The sequence below is a fragment of the Microcaecilia unicolor genome, chromosome 9 (assembly GCF_901765095.1).
Source record: "Microcaecilia unicolor chromosome 9, aMicUni1.1, whole genome shotgun sequence".
NCBI classification, from domain to species: Eukaryota; Metazoa; Chordata; class Amphibia; order Gymnophiona; family Siphonopidae; genus Microcaecilia; species Microcaecilia unicolor.
In genome coordinates this window covers 87,956,644-87,979,413 of record NC_044039.1, presented here as the reverse complement: position 1 = coordinate 87,979,413, position 22,770 = coordinate 87,956,644, and the positions used below count along the sequence as shown (strand labels likewise).

Genomic DNA, 22,770 nt, shown 5'->3' with positions numbered 1-22,770 from the left:
AAATGCAGAGTAGTGGGCATCTTTCTGTATCCAAGACTCACCTTACAGTCTCTGTAGACATCTGGAGGTTATAATTTTTTTCTGTTTCTGGTAGTTTAGAGAATTCCACTAGACAGGGATGCTGTCTTTTATTGTCATCCCGTACCTGGAATACAGGAGCAAAAAAGATTTAATGTTTATGGCAATATAATGATCAGCATGAAGAATATGATTACTGCTGTCACAAGAGCCCATAGAACGCTAGCACACTTCATATTCTAGCTAGCACTAATTATAGTGATTCTCTTCAAAGATGTGCTAGTCATGGGTGATCAAAACAAAAGTGCCCTCCGTTAATGCAGCTCCATGGCACATGTAAAATAAAATCTCTGCAGGCTGATATTCAAAAGCATTGATGTGGTTAGAGGAGGCACCAGCCCATAAGTGCCCTTTTTTTTAATCCCCAGCACAGATATGCTTAACTTTGGCCATTTTAAAAGCAAAATATCCAAGATTAAAAGGATAAATTTATATAGGTCATCTAGGTGGGGAAACAGAGGTGCATAGCCAGTTGTTTAAAACTATGCTAGCATTTAATAAAAGGCTTGGCAAACTCACAGGGTCCGATATTCAGACCACGGAAGTTAGCCTGGCTAACTCCCGCAGTCTGCGCTGAGCCCAGATATACAATGCTGGGCCATTTCTGATGACTGACATTGAATATCCAGTTTAATGTTGGCCGGTTCAAATTTAGAGGGTCTTTTACTAAAGCTTATCTTGAGCTATCTGCAGCAGGACCCATAGGAATAAAATGGGCCCTGATGCAGATAACTGAAGCTAAGCTTTAGTAAAAGACTCCCTTAACCAGCCAAGCCAATATTCAGTGCTGGCTGGTTAAGTTTGAACCAGCCAAAGATATTCCAGGTATTCACATGGCAAAAGATGGCTGCCAAACTTATGCTGAAAATTTGCAGATAGCCAGTTATAGGGCATTTAACTGACCTGGAGCCAATCATGGCTGGTTAAATGTGTTTGAATATTGGGGGGAGAAGTCTTTAGATAACACGTAGAGTGCCATCAAAGAAACTCATATATTTAGTATCAAGTATCAAGTCCATTTTATAAAGGAAAATCATTTAAAACAAAAAGAGCATTATCACTAGCAGGACCTGATTAAGAAGCCATTCTCCAATATTCAGGCATTTTTGCAAAAGTGTGTAGTTTTGAATGTAAGCGAGTTAAAACTACTCCCTCATCAAGTAGTCCTTCAGACTGCAAGTTCAAATAAAAAGTTAGCTGGCAGATTACACATGACTTGAACCAGTTGTAAATGCTAATGGGTAAACCTGCCACTATATAAGTGTATTGCCATTTAAAAATATGAAATACATGTATACTTTGATAGATCACTTAGAACATGCCCCTTGAAACCTCCGTGTGCCACCATCAATATAAGTAGTGCCTTTTTCTAAAATTGCTACTTACACATATATGCTGATTTACACACGGAAATCTATTTGTATTATGTAATTGCTATCTAAGGCTTCCATAAAAGCTTTTAATAAAAGGACATGGTTTGAAGCAGAAAGAGGGTAGACACAAATCTTGCATATTAAGCAGCAAAATTCAGCCACTGGAAGTTATCCATCCATGTGACAACACTTAAATAGCAGGTCAAACTTTAAACAACTGTTTAAAGTTATGCATGATTTTTTAGCAAACTCCTGCTCGCTTAAACTCCAATCAGTGGACTGAAAGGGAATATTCAACAGCATTTAACAAATAGTTAAGCTCTGGAACTCTTTGCCAGAGGATGTAGTAACAGCGGTTAGTGTATCTGGGATTAAAAAAAGGTTTGGACAAGTTCCTGGAGGAAAAGTCCATAGTCTAGTATTGAGACAGATGTAACATGGGGAAGCCACTGCTTTCATTCTTCTGTGATTTTTGTTAAGTCTAATCCCTCTCTTTGCTTACGTCCTTCCTTACTATTTTTTTTAAATATTTATTTGTAACCCACTAGATGAATACTTTGATTTCCTGTATAGCAAATAAACCTGAAACTTGAAATGTAATATTCCCTTAGACTGCTGTGGCACTCTCCAGTTAATACCAGGGTGGTCTGATGGTGGAGCTGGGGAGGAGATGGTAGTTACGAAGGCACTGTCAATATTCAGTGATCGTGCCTGTGTAGCTAAGTGAACAAATAAGACTGCTTAGCTTTGCCCCAGTGGGTATGGCACCACCATTTTGGTAGAAGGTGGGATAGAGGAAAGAGAAACTGGGCATCACTCCTGCCTCTTCTTCAAGGTAAGCAGAGGGGTGTGGGGAATGTTTTTTTTTTTGGGGGGGGGGGGGGTCAGAGTCCAATAGATTCCAAGGATTTGTTTCTGGGGTATCAGGGGGGGATCAGAGGTGTAGGATCCCACTAGACCACTAGGAATATTTTGGGTAGTATATGGGAGAAGGGAGGGGGGTTCCTTCCAGGGATGGGGATGGAGGATCAGGGGATGAAGATGGGGGTGGGGGAATGGAGGGAAGTGTACTAGGAGGGAAGTGTACTGGCCTATCAGGAATTTTTGTTTTTGGGATGGAGGTGATCTGCAGGGAGGCAGCAGACTTTTGTTAAATGCCCACCTTCCTGTCAGTATGTGAGCCAATCCCCACTCACACACTGACAGGAAGGAAGATGGGTTTTTTGCTCTTCAGCAGCAAACAGCTGTGTACTACCACTTTGATGTGTGCTATGTTTTCTGTTAACCCACAATTGTTAAAATGGCAGTAATTTATTTATTTATCACATTTGTATCCCACATTTTCCCACTGATTGCAGGCTCAAAGTGGCTTACAATAATATTGTAATAAAGCTACAATGCAAAGAAGTACAATTTTGCAATTAAGAGCAAGATAGAAATAACAATTGAACAGCAATTGGCATTGAGAATAAGATAGAATTAATAATTAATCAATAATAAATAAAAAAAAATAGTAATGTGTAATTAGTGTCCATTGGATCATATAATGGTAAGGGATAATTCTGATTATGTTGAACCTGGGGAATAATCCTTCTTAAACAATACTGATTTCAATGATTTCCTAAAGTTTAGGTAGTTCTGGGTAGATTTTACTGATTTGGGTAATGCATTCCACAGTTGAGTGCCAATGTAAGTGAAGTTTGAGGTGTAAATTGATTTATATTTTAGGCCATTACAGTCTGGGTAATATGCATGCCATTAGTTTACTGCACTGAAGAATAAAAATTGTGCATTCAGCTTGTATTAGAAGCCATGCACTAAACCATCAGTGAACAGCTCTAACACAAGCTTTCTGCATCAGCCCCTATATTTGCACCTGAGGCAAGGAGAAATTAAGTTCTTATCTACTAATTTTGTTTCCTTGAGTGTCTTCAGACCAGTACAGAACTTGCAATTTATGCCCATCTACCAGTGAAACAAGACAGAGAAGTAAAATAGTTCTGTGTGCTTCTCCCAGTAAGGCACCATGCCACATGAGGTCATTAATAGTTTGAATAACCAAGCAATATGGCTAAATTTGAAAGAAACTCCCAACTCCAACTAATTTTATAATTCTTCTTTTTAAAAAAAAATTTGCTATCCATCAAACAGATAGGTAAACTAAACTGAAAACTGAAACAACAAGAGAGAAATAAACTGCTAATAACAAAAGCATAAGCAGAATAGGGAGGGAGATTCAAGGAAAGAAAATGATCAGTTAATAATCCTTCCATATTGTCTTCACCAGAATAGTCCAGAACCTGTAGGATATAGCAAATCAATCCTTAAGATGAGAGGGATTCTGTAACCCCTGCCCAAAGGACTTCTGTTTCAAAAGAAGCTTCTGCCCCTGCAGCTACATCTAATCTGTAATGCTAAGTGAACATATGTAGTGAAAACTATGCTGCCGTTTTACAAATATCACTCAGTGATACTACACGAAGCTCAGTCCACAAGATCACCACAACTCTAGTGGAATGAGCTCTCAAATCTTTAAGAGGCTGTTTACCTTTGAGAATAAAAACTGAGGAAAGAGCATTTTTTGAGCCAGTGAGAAATAGTAGCCTTAGAGTTCACCTGGCTCTTCTGCTGCTACCAATAGCAGGAGCCTAAGAAATAAGATGGGGGAGTTGGAATATATTGCACTAAATGAAAAATTAGATATAATAGGCATCTCTGAGACCTGGTGGAAGGAGGATAACCAGTGGGACACTGTCATACCGGGGTACAAATTATATCGTAGTGATAGGGTGAATCGGATTGGTGGAGGGGTAGCATTGTATATTAACGAGAGCCTTGAATCAAATAGATTGAAAATTCTGCAGGAAACAAAACACTCCTTGGAATCACTGTGGATTGAAATTCCATGTGCAAAGGAGAAAAGGATAGTGATAGGAGTGTACTATCGTCCGCCTGGCCAGGACGAACAGACGGATGCGGAAATGTTAAAGGAAATCAGGGACGCAAACAAACTGGGCAACACAATAATAATGGGGGATTTCAATTACCCGCATATAGACTGGGTTAATGTAACATCTGTACACGCAAGGGACATAGGATTTCTTGATGAAATCAAGGACAGCTTCATGGAACAGCTAGTTCAGGAGCCGACAAGAGAAGGAAAAATACTAGACTTAGTCCTTAGTGATGCTCATGATCTAGTGCAGGGGGTAACGATACGAGGGCCGCTTGATAACAGTGATCATAATATGATCGGTTTTGATATTGGCATTGAAGGAAGTGAAACTAGGAAATCAAGTACGCTAGCGTTTAACTATAGAAAAGGTGATTACGACAAAATGAGAAAAATGGTGAAAAAAAGACTGAAAGGAGCAGCTCGCAGAGTAAAAAACTTGCATCAGGCGTGGATGCTGTTTAAAAACACCATTCTGGAGGTTCAGGACAAATATATTCCACGTATTAGAAAAAAGGGAAAAAAGACTAAACGTCAGCCGGCGTGGCTAAACAGTAAGATAAAGGAAATCATTAGAGCCAAAAAACAATCCTTCAGAAAGTGGAGAAGAGAACCAACTGAAAGTAACAGGATAGATCATAAGGAATGCCAAGCCAAATGCAAAGCGGAGATAAGGAGGGCAAAAAAGGACTTTGAGAAGAAATTAGCGTTGGAAGCAAAAATACATAGTAAAAATTTTTTTAGATACATTAAAAGCAGGAAACCGGCCAAAGAGTCGGTTGGGCCGCTGGACGAAAATGGTGTTAAAGGGGCGATCAAGGAGGACAAAGCCGTAGCGGAGAAATTAAATGAATTCTTTGCTTCGGTCTTCACCGAGGAGGATTTGGGGGGGACACCGGTGCCGGAAAGAATATTTGAAGCGGGGGAGTCGGAGAAACTAAACAAATTCTCTGTAACCTTGGAGGATGTAATGGGTCAGTTCAGCAAGCTGAAGAGTAGTAAATCACCGGGACCTGATGGTATTCATCCCAGAGTATTAATAGAACTAAAAAATGAACTTGCGGAGCTACTGTTAGAAATATGCAATCTGTCCCTAAAATCGAGTGTAGTACCGGAAGACTGGAGGGTAGCCAATGTTACTCCGATTTTTAAGAAGGGTTCCAGAGGAGATCCGGGAAATTATAGACCGGTGAGTCTGATGTCGGTGCCGGGCAAGATGGTGGAGGCTATTATTAAGAATAAAATTGCAGAGCATATACAAAAACATGGACTGATGAGACAAAGTCAGCACGGATTTAGTGAAGGGAAGTCTTGCCTCACCAATCTAATGCATTTTTTTGAGGGGGTAAGCAAACATGTGGACAATGGGGAGCCGGTTGATATTGTATATCTGGATTTTCAGAAGGCGTTTGACAAAGTGCCGCACGAAAGACTCCTGAAGAAATTGCAGAGTCATGGAATCGGAGGTAGGGTATTATTATGGATTAAGAACTGGTTGAAAGATAGGAAGCAGAGAGTAGGATTGCGTGGCCAGTATTCTCAGTGGAGGAGGGTAGTTAGTGGGGTCCCGCAGGGGTCTGTGCTGGGTCCGTTGCTTTTTAATGTATTTATAAATGACCTAGAGATGGGAATAACTAGTGAGGTAATTAAATTCGCCGATGACACAAAATTATTCAGGGTCGTCAAGTCGCAGGAGGAATGTGAACGATTACAGGAGGACCTTGCGAGACTGGGAGAATGGGCGTGCAAGTGGCAGATGAAGTTCAATGTTGACAAGTGCAAAGTGATGCATGTGGGTAAGAGGAACCCGAATTATAGCTACGTCTTGCAAGGTTCCGCGTTAGGAGTTATGGATCAAGAAAGGGATCTGGGTGTCGTCGTCGATGATACGCTGAAACATTCTGCTCAGTGTGCTGCTGCGGCTAGGAAAGCGAATAGAATGTTGGGTGTTTAAAGGAAGGGTATGGAGTCCAGGTGTGCGGATGTTATAATGCCGTTGTATCGCTCCATGGTGCGACCGCACCTGGAGTATTGTGTTCAGTACTGGTCTCCGTATCTCAAAAAAGATATAGTAGAATTGGAAAAGGTACAGCGAAGGGCGACGAAAATGATAGTGGGGATGGGACGACTTTCCTATGAAGAGAGGCTGAGAAGGCTAGGGCTTTTCAGCTTGGAGAAGAGACGGCTGAGGGGAGATATGATAGAAGTGTATAAAATAATGAGTGGAATGGATCGGGTGGATGTGAAGCGACTGTTCACGCTATCCAAAAATACTAGGACTAGAGGGCATGAGTTGAAGCTAAAGTGTGGTAAATTTAAAACGAATCGGAGAAAATTTTTCTTCACCCAACGTGTAATTAGACTCTGGAATTCGTTGCCGGAGAACGTGGTACGGGCGGTTAGCTTGACGGAGTTTAAAAAGGGGTTAGATAGATTCCTAAAGGACAAGTCCATAGACCGCTATTAAATGGACTTGGAAAAATTCCGCATTTTTAGGTATAACTTGTCTGGAATGTTTTTACGTTTGGGGAGCGTGCCAGGTGCCCTTGACCTGGATTGGCCACTGTCGGTGACAGGATGCTGGGCTAGATAGACCTTTGGTCTTTCCCAGTATGGCACTACTTATGTACTTATGTACTTATGTACAATAGTACAAGTAACTTATTCGAAGTTCTAAATGTATTAATCACTTCCAAATACCTTAGAAGTACTCAATGAACATCCAGGAAATGCAGTCTTAAATTCAGTCCCACATTCTTCCCTTCTAAAGGATTATGGTTTATTCAATTTGATATAATTCTCTTCCTTCACGTAATAAAAGAGCGGTTCACAATATATGAAAACTAGAAACAGTGAAAGGGGCACCAATTTGAAACAGGAAAGTAATAGAAGGTACAATTAGAGAGAGAAAAGAAGGGAAAAAAAGACAGAGAGGCATTAGCTGACATTGGTGGATCCCCAAAGCTGCAGAACCACTGAGCTCTAGGTTGAAAGCCGTCTCAAACAGATAGGCTTTAAGAAGAGATCTAAATCATTGATAGGGTGGTTCAAGTCTCAGCAAATGTTGAAGAGAGTTCCACAATGAAGGTGTAATACAGAAGAAGAAGGCCCAATTCCTAGTGCTTTGGTAATGAGCTTGTAGTAAGGAAGGAAAGACCATAAGCTGGTTTACTTGAAAAGGAGATATTAAATTTGGAAGAAAGGAAGGGACATTCTAATTGAAAAATCAATTTCTGTAAAACAGAGAAAGAGATCCCTACATACAAATTATTTTAGATCAGAAACCCTGTGCACTGAAGACATGGCTAACAAGAAAACTGTCTCAAGTGGGTGTTTAAGCATTGCCTTCCGAGGGCTCAAAAGTAGGAAGAGTCAATGATCTATAAACCAAATTTAAACTCCACTCTGGGTATGAGGGCTAAATTAATGGTTGCAGATGATTAAATCCCTTCAAAAAATGAACTACATCTGGATAAGAGACTAAGGAAAACTTTTCTAACCTATTGCAAAAACAAGTTAAAGCTGCTACCTGAACAATTAAGAAGCTCAGAGTAGAGAATGACACGGTGACAAAGTTTGTCTCCATCCCCGCCCCGTCCCTACAGGTTCTGTTCCCATCCCCGCCTCGTCCCCGCTCTGTCCCCATGGGCTCTTTTATATTTAAATCTTTTTTATTAAAGTATAAAAAAGAACAATATGCTGTGCAACTATTGTGTATAAATTACAAATAGAAAACAATAATAACAGTGAGCAGCTATAATAACCCTCCTCACCACCACCCTCTACCCTTCCAACCCCAACAATAGCTAATTTCTACTACCTCAAGGAATCCTAATCCACCCTGTTAGATTGTCCAGGGGTACAAAATACAACCCATTCTGTATGCCCTAGAGGGGAGAAATATGCCCTATAAAGCACTGTTATGATTTTTAATCTGTGGATGAATAAGAAGTCATCAACAATCGCAGGATTCAGTCTAGCTCTCCTGTCTTCCACAGTTCTTCCTGCAATAGAAAATGTCTTCTTAGAAGATGTGCTGGTAGCAGGATATAAAGGATCCTCCATGCAAATTTTGCTAGTTGTAGCCAGCGTGTTTGCTTGTTTTTCCAAAAAATCTAAATATCGTTGTCTGCATCACTCAAACATAAATAACAGTCCAGTTCATTAACAGTCTTCAAAGTAGAAAATGACACAGGGACAAAGTTTGTCCTCGTCCTTGTGGGCTCTGTCCTCATCCCCAACCCGTCCCGTGGGTTCTGTCCCCGTCCCACCCCGTCCCTATGGGATCTGTCTTCGCCCCATCCCCGCAGTTACTGTGGGTCCCCGTCCCCGTGTCATTCTCCAGCTCAGAGCCAGACTCTCCTGGAGATTATCCTGAAGAAACATCAAGATTTTATTAATTGTGACAGAAAAGGGAGAGGCCGAATGGTCTCCACACCAAGATTAAAAGGTATGTCACACTCTAGCATATGCTAGTAATAAAATGAAAAAGGCACTCCTGTTCCCAAGGGGCTTCTTGAATCTCCCAGAGTCATATGGTGTCTGTCAAGGAAGCCCATATTGAGAGAACTCTGAGCTACAGGTGACTAAAACTCTCTGCTCTTGATCCTGGTACTGTTGCTGAACCTGGTGCTTTGGTCTGAGGGAAGGAAGAGGTGCGACAAGAAGAGAACTGTCCTGCTGAGCCACAATGCGCTGCACAGCAGGAACAATGCTTAGCTTTTTCCACTAGAGTCTTCATCTAGAGACCTGTATGTAGTATGTAAAACGCTTTGGTTGTACCACAGGAAAACACTATATCAAGAATATGATAATATTAATAATAATAATAAAATCTTGTGGCAATCAGGAAAGTACGAACTCGCTCATGTCCTGCGGATTAATGAGCATAGATACTGTTCTAAGATGCCAGCTAAGATAAATAAGAAAGAATGACACTACTAACTCAAATGTGTCTCACACACTCGTGCTGTCTGAAAATCATCTCTCACTTGCGTAGTAAAGAAAACCTCTAGCTGCCATGTTTGCACAAGCAAGGGCAGTCTTGCTATTCCAAGCAGTAGGTACCACAAGAAAAACAGCTAGTTGTGAAGATGGGTTTTGGGGGTGGGGGTGGGAATAACAGACTCCTCTGAATAACCCCACCCCACCCCCTACCCCCATTGACTCATCTAAATTTGCTTCTTTCAAAATTTTCTGAAATTCTCATTGCATTTGTAGACACTCCTCCCCCATGCTGTACTGGCAACCAGTTATCCAACTGGACCAGAAGCAAGCCTCACTGAGAAGTCCAGAAGCTGCACAGTTTGCTTTTTACATTTGCTGGAGACAGAGAAATACTAATTACCTCAAGCTACATGATGCAATTATAGGACAAAGAACACAACTATTTTACTTCTCTGTCTCCATCTGCTGGTAGATGGGTGTAACCCACAGGTTTTGGACTGGTGTAGTGAGAACAATAATGAATGGAGGGTTAAGTGACTTGCCCAAGATCACAAGAAGCCCCAGTTTTTATTATTAATTTTTTAACCTTTAGCAAGTCTCTCTTGGCCTGCTTTATTAGGGGTCTTTTACTAAAGGTTAGCTCGAGTTATCTGCAGCAGGTCTCATTTTATTCCTATGGGCCCCGCTGCAGATAACTCAAGATAATCTTTAGTAAAAGACCCCCTTAATGTTTTACTTCTAACTTGCCAATGCTTGCATATTCCTATTTTCCTTGATAGGTCCTGCTTTCCATTTTTGGCTTTCATGGTCTCTTTCATAGTGCTATTTACCCATGCTGGCAGATGCTTGTTCTTCCTTCAACCTTTTCTAATTTGTATAGTACATTTTATCTGTCATTTTAAAATGGTACTTTTTAAACAGCTTCCATGCCTCATGCAGATTTAGGGCCCTGTTTACTAAGCCACACAATAGGCACACTAGCGTTTTTAGGAGACGCCCATAGGAATATATGGGCGTCTCTAGCGTTTAGCGTGAGCTAAAAACGCTAGCACACCTTGGTAAACAGAGCCCTTAATTTTTACAACTGCTCTTTATAGTTCCTTTTCCTCATTTTATCATGGTCTCCGTGTTTAAAGTAATGCTATCAGCATTTTTATTTAGGTCTGGATTTAGGCATAGGCAATATAAGCAATGTTTAGGGTGCCTGTTCTTGAAGGCAAGAAATATCCAGCTAAACAGGAGTCTGGTTTTGCTTACTTTAGGACCATGTTCTATGATCTCTGGAGGAAGAATCTCTACCCCTTCATCACACTCTCTCTCATCTTGCCCATGAACATCAACATCTTAAATCTGGCCCTGGCTTTGTATTGATCAGTGTTAGAGACAGAATTGATCCTCCATAATTTTGTGAGGAAGTTGACTTCCAATTGTCAACAGCTTTGAATATTGAGAAGCCTTTTACTAAGCCGTGGTAGGGCTAACGCACGGGTAGCGCACATCAAATTGACCCTAGCGCAGGGCTAGCGCGGGTGACCTGCAGCAGTTTTGAAGTTGGTGCATGCAGTTTCCAATGGTATAAAATAATTTTCTATTTTTTCCACAGAGGCATTCATGGCGGTAATTGTCAGTGAGGCCACATTGCTGTGCGCTGCCTGATTAACGCAGGAGTAGTGCATGAGCCCTTACTGCCAAGTAAATAGGTGGCAGTAAGGGCTCAGGTAATAAACAGCCGCGCGCTACTTTTCATTTTAGTGCATGGCCATTTATTGCCCCATTTTTAAAAAAGGCCTTCTCCCCATATGTGGTAAAAAATGGCCCAGCGCACGCCAGTTTCATGTGTTCACACTAGCGCAGGTCACGTTTTAGCACGGCTTAGTAAAAAGACCCCCAAGTGTTTTTTAGAAGAATGGAATCGGATAGGAAGAGAAATTTTGGACAAAACTAGCCCCTATTAAAATTAAAGCTAAGATCCAAAGGAAATCGGATAGGTGGTTCGACAGCCTCTATGCCAGCCTCAGATGTCATACTCAGGTCCATCGCAGCAGTATGCAGGTGCCTGGAGCAGTTTTAGTGGGTGCAGTGCACTTCAGACAGGCAGACCCAGGCCCATCCCCCCCTACCTGTTACACTTGTGGTGGTAAACGTGAGTCCTCCAAAACCCACCAGAAACCCACTGTACCCACATCTTGGTGCCCCCCATCACCCATAAGGGCTATGGTAGTGGTGTACAGTTGTGAGTAGTGGATTTGGGAGGGGGGGGGGCTCAGCACACAAGGTAAGGGAGCTATGCACCTGGGAGCAATTTATGAAGTCCACTGCAGTGTCCCCTAGGGTATTATCGAAACAAAAGATGGACGTCCAACTTTTTTCGATAATATGGGTTTCCCCGCCCCTTCACAGGACATCCTGTGAGGACTTCCTCAGAAAAACTTGGGCGTCCCTTTCGATTATGCCCCTCCAGGTGTACCAGACATTGCATTCCACCAAGAACTATTGCTAAAGTAACTTTTCTCTTGTTGATTCTAGGTCCAGTTATCCCTGACAAATAATTGATATAAAACACTAATGCAATACCATCTGGCAATGGCATATATACACATAAGTATGGGAAAACTCATTTTTGTGCATGAATATGTAGAAACTATCCCTGGGAGAGATCATATTTGCATTTACGTATGAAAAGACCATACTCTTATAAGGACTGTGCTACAAGTTATAAACATGCCCTCGGAGAGACCACGTTTATGTATTCACATGCACACTCCTCCTCAAAAAGACCAAATATGTGTATGAATTTGATACAAATATGCTAGGAGAGACCATGTTTGTTGAAGTGAAGGGTGCAGAAGACAAATCCTTACCTTGCCATAGGTCCAGCCAAGTTCAATTTTATTCATTCCCCACAGTTCATGTATATTTTCTGCCAGTTTATCCCTGATCTTTTCAAGATAGGGAGGTAAAACAACCTGGAAGAAGCAGGAGATTTTTTCATGCCCATCTCTAGACACAGAATCCACTTTATCAAAGACAGGCAGCATGTATTTCCCGGTCATCCTCAGGCTGCATAAAACTTTGATCTAAATTTTAGAGACTGCAAGCTGAGAGCATTGTTCCCTCTAATCTGAACAGGAGCCCTCCAACGGCATTGCTGCCAGTGGGGGGTGGTGCTTCAATATTCTGTTTTCAATCACTAGGGGCAGGCAAGTTCCCTGAAGTCCTGCAGAGCTTGCTTGTCCTTTGCTATCAAAAATGTGATAGTGAAACAGCACCACCCACTGGCAGGACTGTAGGTAGAGGACTCCCGCTCAGTTTAGAGAGAACAATGGCTAAGAGCAACTAAAATGTCTTACATTGGTGAGCAGTGCATATTTCAATGATGATCTAGATTTAGAAAATTGTTTTATAAATTGTCATTTATCTGTCAATTCAGACTCACTTGTTTACAAGAAAATTATATAAGATACCCTTACCCCATAGAACATATAATCTGCATTGTAGAAACATAAAATTATAAATATTACCCTGTGATGGATAGGTTCATCTTAGCAGCAAGGAATATTTACTATAACAGCCAATTTTCAAATATCCACATAGGTACAACCTGCAAAGGTTTATGTTTCTTTGTTTCTTTATTTCTGTATGTATTTATTTTAAAAAAACATTTAGAAGAGGGCACTGTTGAGCATGTGAGATGGAAGCTTAAGTACTGAGCTCCCGCTGACTCGTCATTAAAAACAGATATCTAACTGTATCGATTGCCATTTTTGCACTTTATTCTTACTACTGAGCATTTTGTCGTACACTGTGACCCTTTTACCACAGCCTGAAAATAGCCATGGCCATACGGTAAGATTGCTCTTATGTATGGCCATGTGAGTTGGAGCACTTACCACCACCCATTGAGGTGGCGGTAAGAGCTTCCACACTAACCCAGCAGTAACCAGGTAGCCCGCAGCGCTGCCCGATTGCCACCGCACTAGAAATTACCTCCCTATTTTCCCTAGCACGAGAAATGGTGCACACTGGGGCTGGAACTACCTCTGGCACGCGCATTGGGCTGGCAGTAGCTCCAGATTAGCGTGCAGTAAGCCTGCGTTGGTCTTACCACAGCTTTGTAAAAGGGCCCCTAAATTCAGGCATATCTTAGATAGTGGATATTTTGTAGAAGGGCGTTCATATGGGCAGAGCATGGGTGGAGCATGGGTGGGGCACACACTTACATATGTATCTTATAGAGTACTATAAGTTATGCAAGTATGTCCCAAATCTAGGAAGGAGCATTTATACAAGTTCTTTCGCTGGTTTAAGTACCCATGCCTAAGCACATATGCATGTATATACCTAGTTATACTATTATTCTATAAAGGAAAGTAGGTCTCTACTTTTCTTTCTAGAATAGGCCCTAATTAGGCATCTTCTAGGCACCTCTTATATAATTGCCCTCCATGTGACTCATTAGGATCACACACATGCCAGTTTTAAAGTGAAGTGTCACATGCAGTTGATCAGGGCTAGAACACCACCCAACTCCCTGCCCCAGATGATAAAATCAAGGGCTGCACCTGCTGCATGTACTGTATATGATCTTAAAGTCCCCCTTCCATACTTCTCCCAACTCAAGCATCCATGTTTAAGGTACCTGGTTGGTTTCAATTGGACAAGGGATAAAGGAAGCCTGGGAAAGGAAATGAGTTGTACCCAGCAAATCCCGTTCTCCATCATAATCTCTTTTATACTCTTTTACTGGCTCCAATCTCATCTTCTCTCTAGGGAGCAAAGCTTCATAGCAAGGAGCATAACCAGCTGGAGGCAAAAATTTAAACTCTCCATGATGTCCACCTAGCAGGAAACGGGCTCTAGAAAATTATAAACAAAAAGAAGATGAATAAGACATGCAGGACTTACGCATCCAGTTTTTCCTACATAAGCACACAACTGTGGAACGCATTACCAAAAGCCTTGAAAACAACGTACGACCACCTAAACTTTCGGAAATTACTAAAGACTAACCTGTTTGCAAAGGCATACCCTACCGATTCAACCTAAATGCCTGATCCCTGCAACACAACAAAAGCAAAGTATGTAATGGACATAACACAACTCTTCTGCTGACTGTTCCACATGAACTTCCTATTACCACATCACTTTGTATTTGTTCACACTGGAGCCTACGAACGCCTCTCCGGTACTATGTAAGCCACATTGAGCCTGCAAATAGGTGGGAAAATATGGGATACAAATGTAACAAATAAATAAATAAAAAGCTTTTTCTTGAAAGGGATCGGGTTATGGGAGGTTGTGTTAGGTCATCTGCTCTTGGGTTTATATGCATATTTTTTTAAGTTATGTTTGTCACTGCTTTTACAAATGTTTATTGTAACTCGCTCAGATACTTTTGATTAGTGGGTATTAATTTGTTAAATAAATAATTAAATGTATACATCATCACAGTTGGTCATTGCATTCCCTTTTAAGTTAGATTATTGCAGTATGGGGGGGGAGGGCAGTTGGAAATGGTGATGGAGGAGACTGGAGAGGTATGCAGAAAGGATGATGGAAAGGAGGAGCCTGGTATTTACCAAAGGTGTAGGCGGTGGCATATTTGGAAGGATGGGGCATGAAAAGATAAAAATAAATAGGTGTAGCTCCTATTGTACTCTTTGAATTCTCATGTTACGGTATTGCTGTTGTTGTAAAAAGTGGTACCATGGAATGACTAACCTTTTCTATGATTTGTAAATGAACTAGTGGTTTCTGCATGCAGATAAGAATCCACTGTGTGTTGTATGCACAGTCTGCTATTCCACATTAGGCAAAGGTCAGAATATTGCAATATACAATGAACTACAAACTTCTTTTTGTTTTTGTTTTTTTGTTTTTAGGCAGCCTGGAACTGAAAGAAATGAGCCTAGGCAGTGGAATTGGATTCTAGACCCCAAAGAGATTCTGAAGGACTATGTGGCCAAACTGACTGTCATGTTGAGAGTCTTGTTTCAAACAGTAATGGGATGTGAATGTGTAGACCAAAGACCATATTGCAGCTCTGCAAATTTCCTTAATGGAGGCTGATCTCCATTTGGCTACCAATGCAGCCATAACTCTAACATTTTGACCTGTAACATGACCCTTCAGAGTAAACCCAGTTTGGGCATAAATGAAGGAAATGCAATCTGCTAGCCAATTTGAAAGAGTGCATTTGCCGATGGCAACCCCCATCCTGTCTGGGTTAAAAGAAACAAAAAACTGGGTGGACTTTCTATAGGCTTTAGTCTGCTCCAGAAAGAAGGCCAAGGCTTTATTGTATAGTGCACTTTCATCTTTATGGACATGAGGTCTTGGAAAAAATGTGGGTAGAACAATTGACTGGTTAAGATGGAATTTGAACAGTTCGTTAGGATGTATGCACAGGATCACTCTATTGTTGTAAAACTTTGTGTAGTGTGGATCAACTATTAAGGTCTGGAGCTGAATGAATCTGCAGGCTACCCAGGTCAGCTCTTTAGGGGACAGGTATATAGTGGCTCAAAAGGAGCTTTCATCAGATGGGTTAAAACGACACTGAGGTCCCAAGACACTGAAGGGCTTGATGGAAGGCTTCAATAGAAGCTAGCCCCACAAAAAGCAAACAATTTAAGGTTGAGCAGAGATGGGTGTACCTAGTGGCGTTCCTGGGGGGGGCGGTCCGCCCCGGGTGCACGCCGCTGGGGGGGGGGGGTGCCACGCGCGCCTGTCCTCCGTTGGTCCATGCTTCTTCTCTGCCCCGGAACAGGTTACTTCCTGTTCCGGGGCAGAGAAGAAGCATGGACCAACAGAGGGCAGGCGCGCGCGGCACCCCCCCCCCCATCCCAGCGGCGTGCACCCGGCAGAGGGGGGTTCCTTCGCGGGGGTGTCCGCGCTGCATCAGGGGGGGGCGCTGCACCCGGGAGGCGGGGCGCATCGGCGATCCGCCCCGGGTGCCAGCCCCCCCAGGAACGCCACTGGGTGTACCTTCTATTTGGTGATGTTTCAGCTGCACTAATATGAACCCTAATAGAGTTGGACTTGAGACCTGACTCTGACAAGTGTAGAAGTATTTAAGCAGATTTTGTGTAGGACAGAAAAATCAATCTAAGGGCTTTGCCCTCACACCAGACAGCAAAACTCTTCCATTAAAAAAGTAGGATCTTCTAGTGGAAGCTCTTCTGGACTTGAGACACACTGTCAGGCAAGTTCAGAGAGTCCACTACTACCCTCTCAACATCCAAACCATGAGGGCCCAAGGACTGGAGATCAGGATGTAGTAGGCATTTCTGATGCTGAGTTATTAGCTTCGAAAACGTTTCCAGTCTCTATGAATTTCTGCAAGAAAGCTTGAGAAGAGGAGGGGACCATGTCTGTCTCAGCCAATAAGGGGCAATCAGGAACATGGTCCCTCAATCCTGTTTGAGTTTCAGAAGCGTTTGTGCTATGAGAAGTATTGGAGGATACACATACAGAAGATCCTTCTCCCAATGAAGGAGGAAGGCATCTGAAGTTAATTTGCTGTGTAACCGAAGTCTGGAGCAGAACTGAGGGATTTTGTTCTTATAAAGAGTGGCAAAAAAAATCTATCAACAGGGTGCCCCATTCTCGAAAAATCTTCTGGGCTACATCCTCATCTGGAGACCACTTGCGAGGTATGTGGTTCTGAGGAACATCCCCTAAGTAATGACCCACTTCCATAATCTGACAGTTTCATGACATGAAGGTATAAGCCCATCCTTCCCTGCTTCTTGATATAGGACATTGCAACTTGGTTGTCTGTGTGAATTAGAATTACTTGATTGGAAAACCAATCTCTGAAAGACTTTTAGCATTCCAGATCACTCTTAGCTCCAGGAAGTTTATCTCATGAAGGTTTTCTTGAATAGACCAGAAAACCTGAGTGTGAAGCTCATCTACATGAGCTTCCCATCCCAGGCTGGCCAATCAACCAGGTAGGTAAATACATGAACCCATAGTCTGTGTAGAGATGATGAAATGACTTCTAGGCATTTTGTGAATACTCTTGACACCCATGAGGCCAAATGGCAGTACACAATACTGGAACAAGTGTTTCCCTACTACAAATATCAGATACTTCCTATAACTTGGATGTATCTGCATGTGGGTATAAGTATTATTTAAGTCCAGAGAGCATAACCAATCTCTTTCTTGCACCATGGGTATGAGGGTGCCTATGGAAACCATTCTGAATTTTTACTTGACCACGTACTTGTTCAGGGCCCTTAGGTCTAGGATGGGACAAAATCTGACCACTCTCTTTGTGAACAGAAGTATTTGGAATAAAATTCCTTCCATCTTTTCCTAGGTGGAAGGGGATGAACTGCATTGGCTTGTAAGAGGGAAAAGAGTGCCTTGGTAAGGAATTTCTGATGCTGACAGCTTAACTGTGATACTCTTGGTGGGCAATTTGGATGCATGCATTTTCCTCCTATGTGTTTTAAAAGTATTTCCATTTAACTTCCTTGAGTGCCCCCTAGTCTTTGTACTTTTGAAACAAGTAAAAAATCAATTTAATTCTACTCGTCTACACCACTCAGGATTTTGTAGACCTCAATCATATCTCCCCTCAGCCGTCTCTTTAACCCTTCCTCAAATGAGAGAAGTTCCATCCCCATTATCATTTTGGTCGCTCTTCTTTGAACCTTTTCTAATTCCACTATATCTTTTTTGAGATATGGCAACTAGAACTGAATGCACAATGGAGCGATACAGAGGCATTATAGTATTTTCGGTCACCATCCCTTTCCTAATAGTTCCTAGCATCCAGTTTGCTTTTTTGGTCGCCGCTGTACATTGAGCAGAAGATTTCAGTGTATTATCTTCAATGACACCTAGACGTTTTTCTTGGTTGCTGACCCCCAGTGTGGACCCCAACATCAGGTAACTATGATTTGGATTATTCTTTCCAATGTGCATCACCTTGCATTTAGGCTTTGCATTGCCTCAAGCTTTAGCAGCGATGCTGTTGAAGCTGTAGTTTTGCTCTGGGCAAAGAAGCACTCCATACAATCTTCAAACATCCTCATGAGCTGCTCCTCAAAGGCTGGCCATTGACAAAAATTGAGGTAACACAGTCAGAGTGGCCATGTCCCCCTGAGATATGTGGGGTGTATCAGAAGCTATGGCTCAGCTCCTTGGAGGCTATCACACCTTTCCAATGTCAAATAGGATGAGCGGTCCTCATATCAGGGGTGCTTTAACAGCACCAGCAATCTCAGTGCCTCAGTGCTCTCAGCACCACTGTTTAAAGGGGGCCAATGTCAGAGCACCTTGGTCCAGCATCTTTGTCCCTCAGTAGCTGGTGAGGATGAGAATGAATCCTTCTTCTTCCTCGGGAGGGGTTTGAAGGATGACAGAACCCCCAAAGGCTCCTATCAAGATGATTGATGCATTCTTTCAATACTAATGCATCCCAGTCTCTGATGTAGCTCCTGAAGAACCAGACTCATTCGCACCTAAAATAAGTTTGCACTGTTTCTCTTGACTTTGGATTACTCTTATTTCATATCTGTGAATACAGGGCACAGTAAGAAGAACCATGATCAGGTCCCAGGCACTGCAGGCATCAGATATAGGTATCTGTGATAGATATGGTCCTGTTAGCACAATGGCATACACTGGCATACTGGCAACACTGGCACACTTTTTTAAGTCACAGGGAGCTTTTTTCTGGGACATGTCAGGAATAATTTTGAAAAATTACCTTGTTGGGTGCCCTACACCTAAATACAACCTGAAGAGGCCACGGAAAATAAAGGAAACTTAGAATGGTAGAGAAACTTTTCTTGGGAAAATAAAAAGAGTTTGAAGGCAGTCCCTGCATGACAAACAACAGGACTATATGGTAGGGAAAAAATGCAATAATATCAGAAATCAAAATGCAACACTTACTTGACCCCTGCAGACAAGCTGACTACAGGAAAGAAGAATCCATCCAAGCTAAAGTTCTCAAACATGCCCTGAACTGGCTGCCCATTAATGCGGAAGGAAATACTGGGCACTCCTAAATCCAGGCAACAGCTGACAACATCATCAGAAGCCAGGAGGTGTTGATTGGTAGATGCTACTGCTCTTGGGATGCGACCTAATAACAAAAAACGAGAACAGAACTAAAAAAGAAGAAAGAAAATCTTCCATTCCTGAAACAGCTCTACTGCTTTTTTATTTGCAATTCTACAAATCCAATAATGCGTTTTTTAACTTGGGCTCCTTTCAGGAAACAATATATAGCTTAGTCTATGACTATGTTTAACTGTAGCAGTCAAAAACAGCGAAGATGACGCAAAAGAAGAAAAAAAGAAAACAATGAAGAAGAACCAAAAATGAACAAAAAAACAGTAGAAACAGGAAAATTCTGAAAAGTAAAGAATGCAAAATATACTGAAGGGAGAAAAAATATATAAAAAACAAAATTATAAATAAAATATAAAAATCAAAAAAGGAGACGACACAAGCAAAATGAAAAAATACTAAATGGATTTATTGAGGTGATATGACTCGACACAGCTGTGTTTCGGCCCAACTGGCCTGCGTCAGGAGTCTGTTACACCATGTATGTATTATCTGGTAATATCAGTCCTTGAAGGGTATTCAGTTGGACGCGCCTTTATTCACAAACACTCTACCTTTAAAAAGGCTGTGTGCACGATTTAACAATAATCGTTATAGAAGACTCTGGTCCAAGAAATATATACATATTTTTCACTAGAATAGCTGCACACCAGCGTTAGCGTTCACTAGCAATAAATCCATTATCACCTCAATAAATCCATTTAGTATTTTTTCATTTTGCTTGTGTCGTCTCCTTTTTTGATTTTTATATTTTATTTATAATTTTGTTTTTTTATATATTTTTTCTCCCTTCAGTATATTTTGCATTCTTTACTTTTCAGAATTTTCCTGTTTCTACTGTTTTTTTGTTCATTTTTGGTTCTTCTTCATTGTTTTCTTTTTTTCTTCTTTTGCGTCATCTTCGCTGTTTTTGACTGTCATTGTTTTTTGCGAAGACAGGTTTCTTCTGTATTTTTGATATGTTTAACTGTAGGCAATTCATCTCAATTTGGAACATCAATTTAACACGCCATATTGGTAGCATGCCTTATTGTGATACTGAATCACGTCATTAAGTACGGAATGGCAGGTTCATCTGACAATTCCAATGCTGAACTGCCAGTACTTTAAGTTAAGATCAGTTTGTTAATCCATACAAATAGTGCGCCTAATTGTAACATCAAGCCACGTTCCTATGTATATGTTAGTCCAACTGGCTTTCTATTAATTTAAGGTGATAGTTGTGGTATTTTATATTTATAATAATACCCTCCATCTAGTATAGAGTCGGGTAAGATATTGCACATCTTATAATTCTGTATATCGTGGCACTAAGAACATTTTTAATTTTGGTGCAATTTAAGACACTTTGATCATATTTACACTCACTATATCCATTTAAAAGTATTGTTTTGGGAAGTTTTTTAAATATTTTGGTCTAGTGGAAATGACATCACACTAAGACCGCTGAATGTATGAAAAACAATTACACTTATACTCTGATGTAGGATACTCATTTTGCTTTTATATTAGATATAGGTTGTCTTCAATAGCATATGCTTCATGTTGCTAATAATTTTTAAATTTATTTATACATCTTTATTATCTAATTTATGATTCTTTGAGAAAGTATGTGTTTATGCAATTCATTTCACGCTTATTTAAGCATAAGGACCTTTTTCTTGTGCCTCTGGTGGGCAATCTTAATTTAAGAATTTTTGAAGACATACGGTGAGCCTCATCATTCATAAATTTTTTATTCATTATTCAATGTCACATTTACATTCACTTCACATTTTGAATTCATGCACCTTCGTTTATGTGGTTGTTGCATTTCAGATCTGTGGTTTATTATGTTTTATCACTTATTCAATTCACTTTGCTTAATATTTGTTTCATTTATATACAATGTGGTATAAGTGTTTATGTTATTTAATATTGGTTATTCACAGTCACAGATTTCAATGTGTCTTAACCATCAATGTATTTTATTCCATATTTATGATATGATATGTATCCATTGTCTTTGTATTTTTCATTTGTGCATCTGTTTTTGGTTCCTTAACATTTTAAAATTGTAATTTTTTTATTTTATTCATTGTATTTTATTTTGTTTGTTTTATATATTGATTATGTACACGCATTTTTATTATTTTTTATGTAGACTCCTGAGGCAGGTGCTTTGCACCAAAATTGTGTGATTGATCTATGCTGTGAGAATAAAGATCTTTGTCCCATTTATTGAAGGATCTTGGCACTTTTTTGTGCTTTTAGCACTTAGATTTGGCCACACCAGTTAGGAGTCTAGTAGTGAAAATCAGCATTAGCAGCCTAACTTCCTCATCCTACCCTGTTCCCACATATGGTCATGCTCCTCTATTATATAAAGTACCTAAATTTAGGTACTCAGAGCCTACAAGATTTTATATTCCAATGTCTAATCACCAAACTCTGAAAGATAATTGCCTAGACCTTCTAAACACTGGCCGGTAAATCAATATCTGGCATAAAACCATTTAATGAAAACAACATAACTCACCAGACCACAAATGCAGACCATCAAAGCTAAAGGAAAAGAGGTCGTCACCAACACCATTGCCACCCCAACCTTCTCCTCCTCCAGGGTATGGAGCATAGCCAGATGTCGAGGCCCAGCCCACTCGCAGGTGTGTGGGTTCTGCAGTCAAGAATGGTTTTACCTGGTCAATGATCAGTTCAAAGTACCATTTTTTGTACTGAGCAGAGCCTTCGGCGACTCCCAAAAAAATGTTTGGCCTGATGCTGAAATGAAACAAAAATATCAGTGAATAAGCACATAAAATGAAGATCATAGAGCCTGTGAGCAGGGGTGAGGTCAAGCACAGCAAGTGTCAAAAGATCAGGTAATGATTAAGTGACAGGAACATTACATAGTCTAAGAGAAGAAAGTGAAGTTGCTTACTTTTAACAGGGGTTCTCCATAGCCAGCAGAATAATGAAGGCACACCTCTGGTAATGTCTTTCGATGGCTGCCAAACTGCCCTCTGAGGCTGAAAATTTCTGACTCTGTAGTTAGATACCTAGCTTCCTGCTTTAATCATTGCACCATGTTCCCACTCATAGCAAGCAGAGGCAAAGCACTACCGTACCCCATACGTCATTGTTTGTTCCTTTTGGGTTTGTGGACTATTGACTTTGGGTTTTTTATTTTTGAGGGGAAAAGCAGGCAGGATGGTGTGTCTGCATTATCATGCTGTCTATGGAGAACCCCTATTACAGGTAAGTAACTCTGCTTTCTCCAAGGGCACACAGGATAATGCAGCCATATTTCTAGTGAATCTCCCCCACAAATTCAAACTTAGTGGG

The 22,770-nt window shown here is 41.0% G+C and overlaps 1 protein-coding gene across 1 annotated transcript in view; it reads right to left on the bottom strand.

Annotated features, from left to right (window-relative positions):
- The window catches only part of RYR3 (ryanodine receptor 3), a 743,078-nt gene that overhangs the window by 524,256 nt on the left and 196,052 nt on the right, over positions 1–22,770 (bottom strand). The window contains 5 exon segments of the mRNA XM_030213678.1: positions 42–145; positions 12,213–12,317; positions 13,991–14,207; positions 19,267–19,459; positions 21,965–22,206. Of these exon segments, the coding sequence (XP_030069538.1) occupies positions 42–145; positions 12,213–12,317; positions 13,991–14,207; positions 19,267–19,459; positions 21,965–22,206 (861 nt within the window).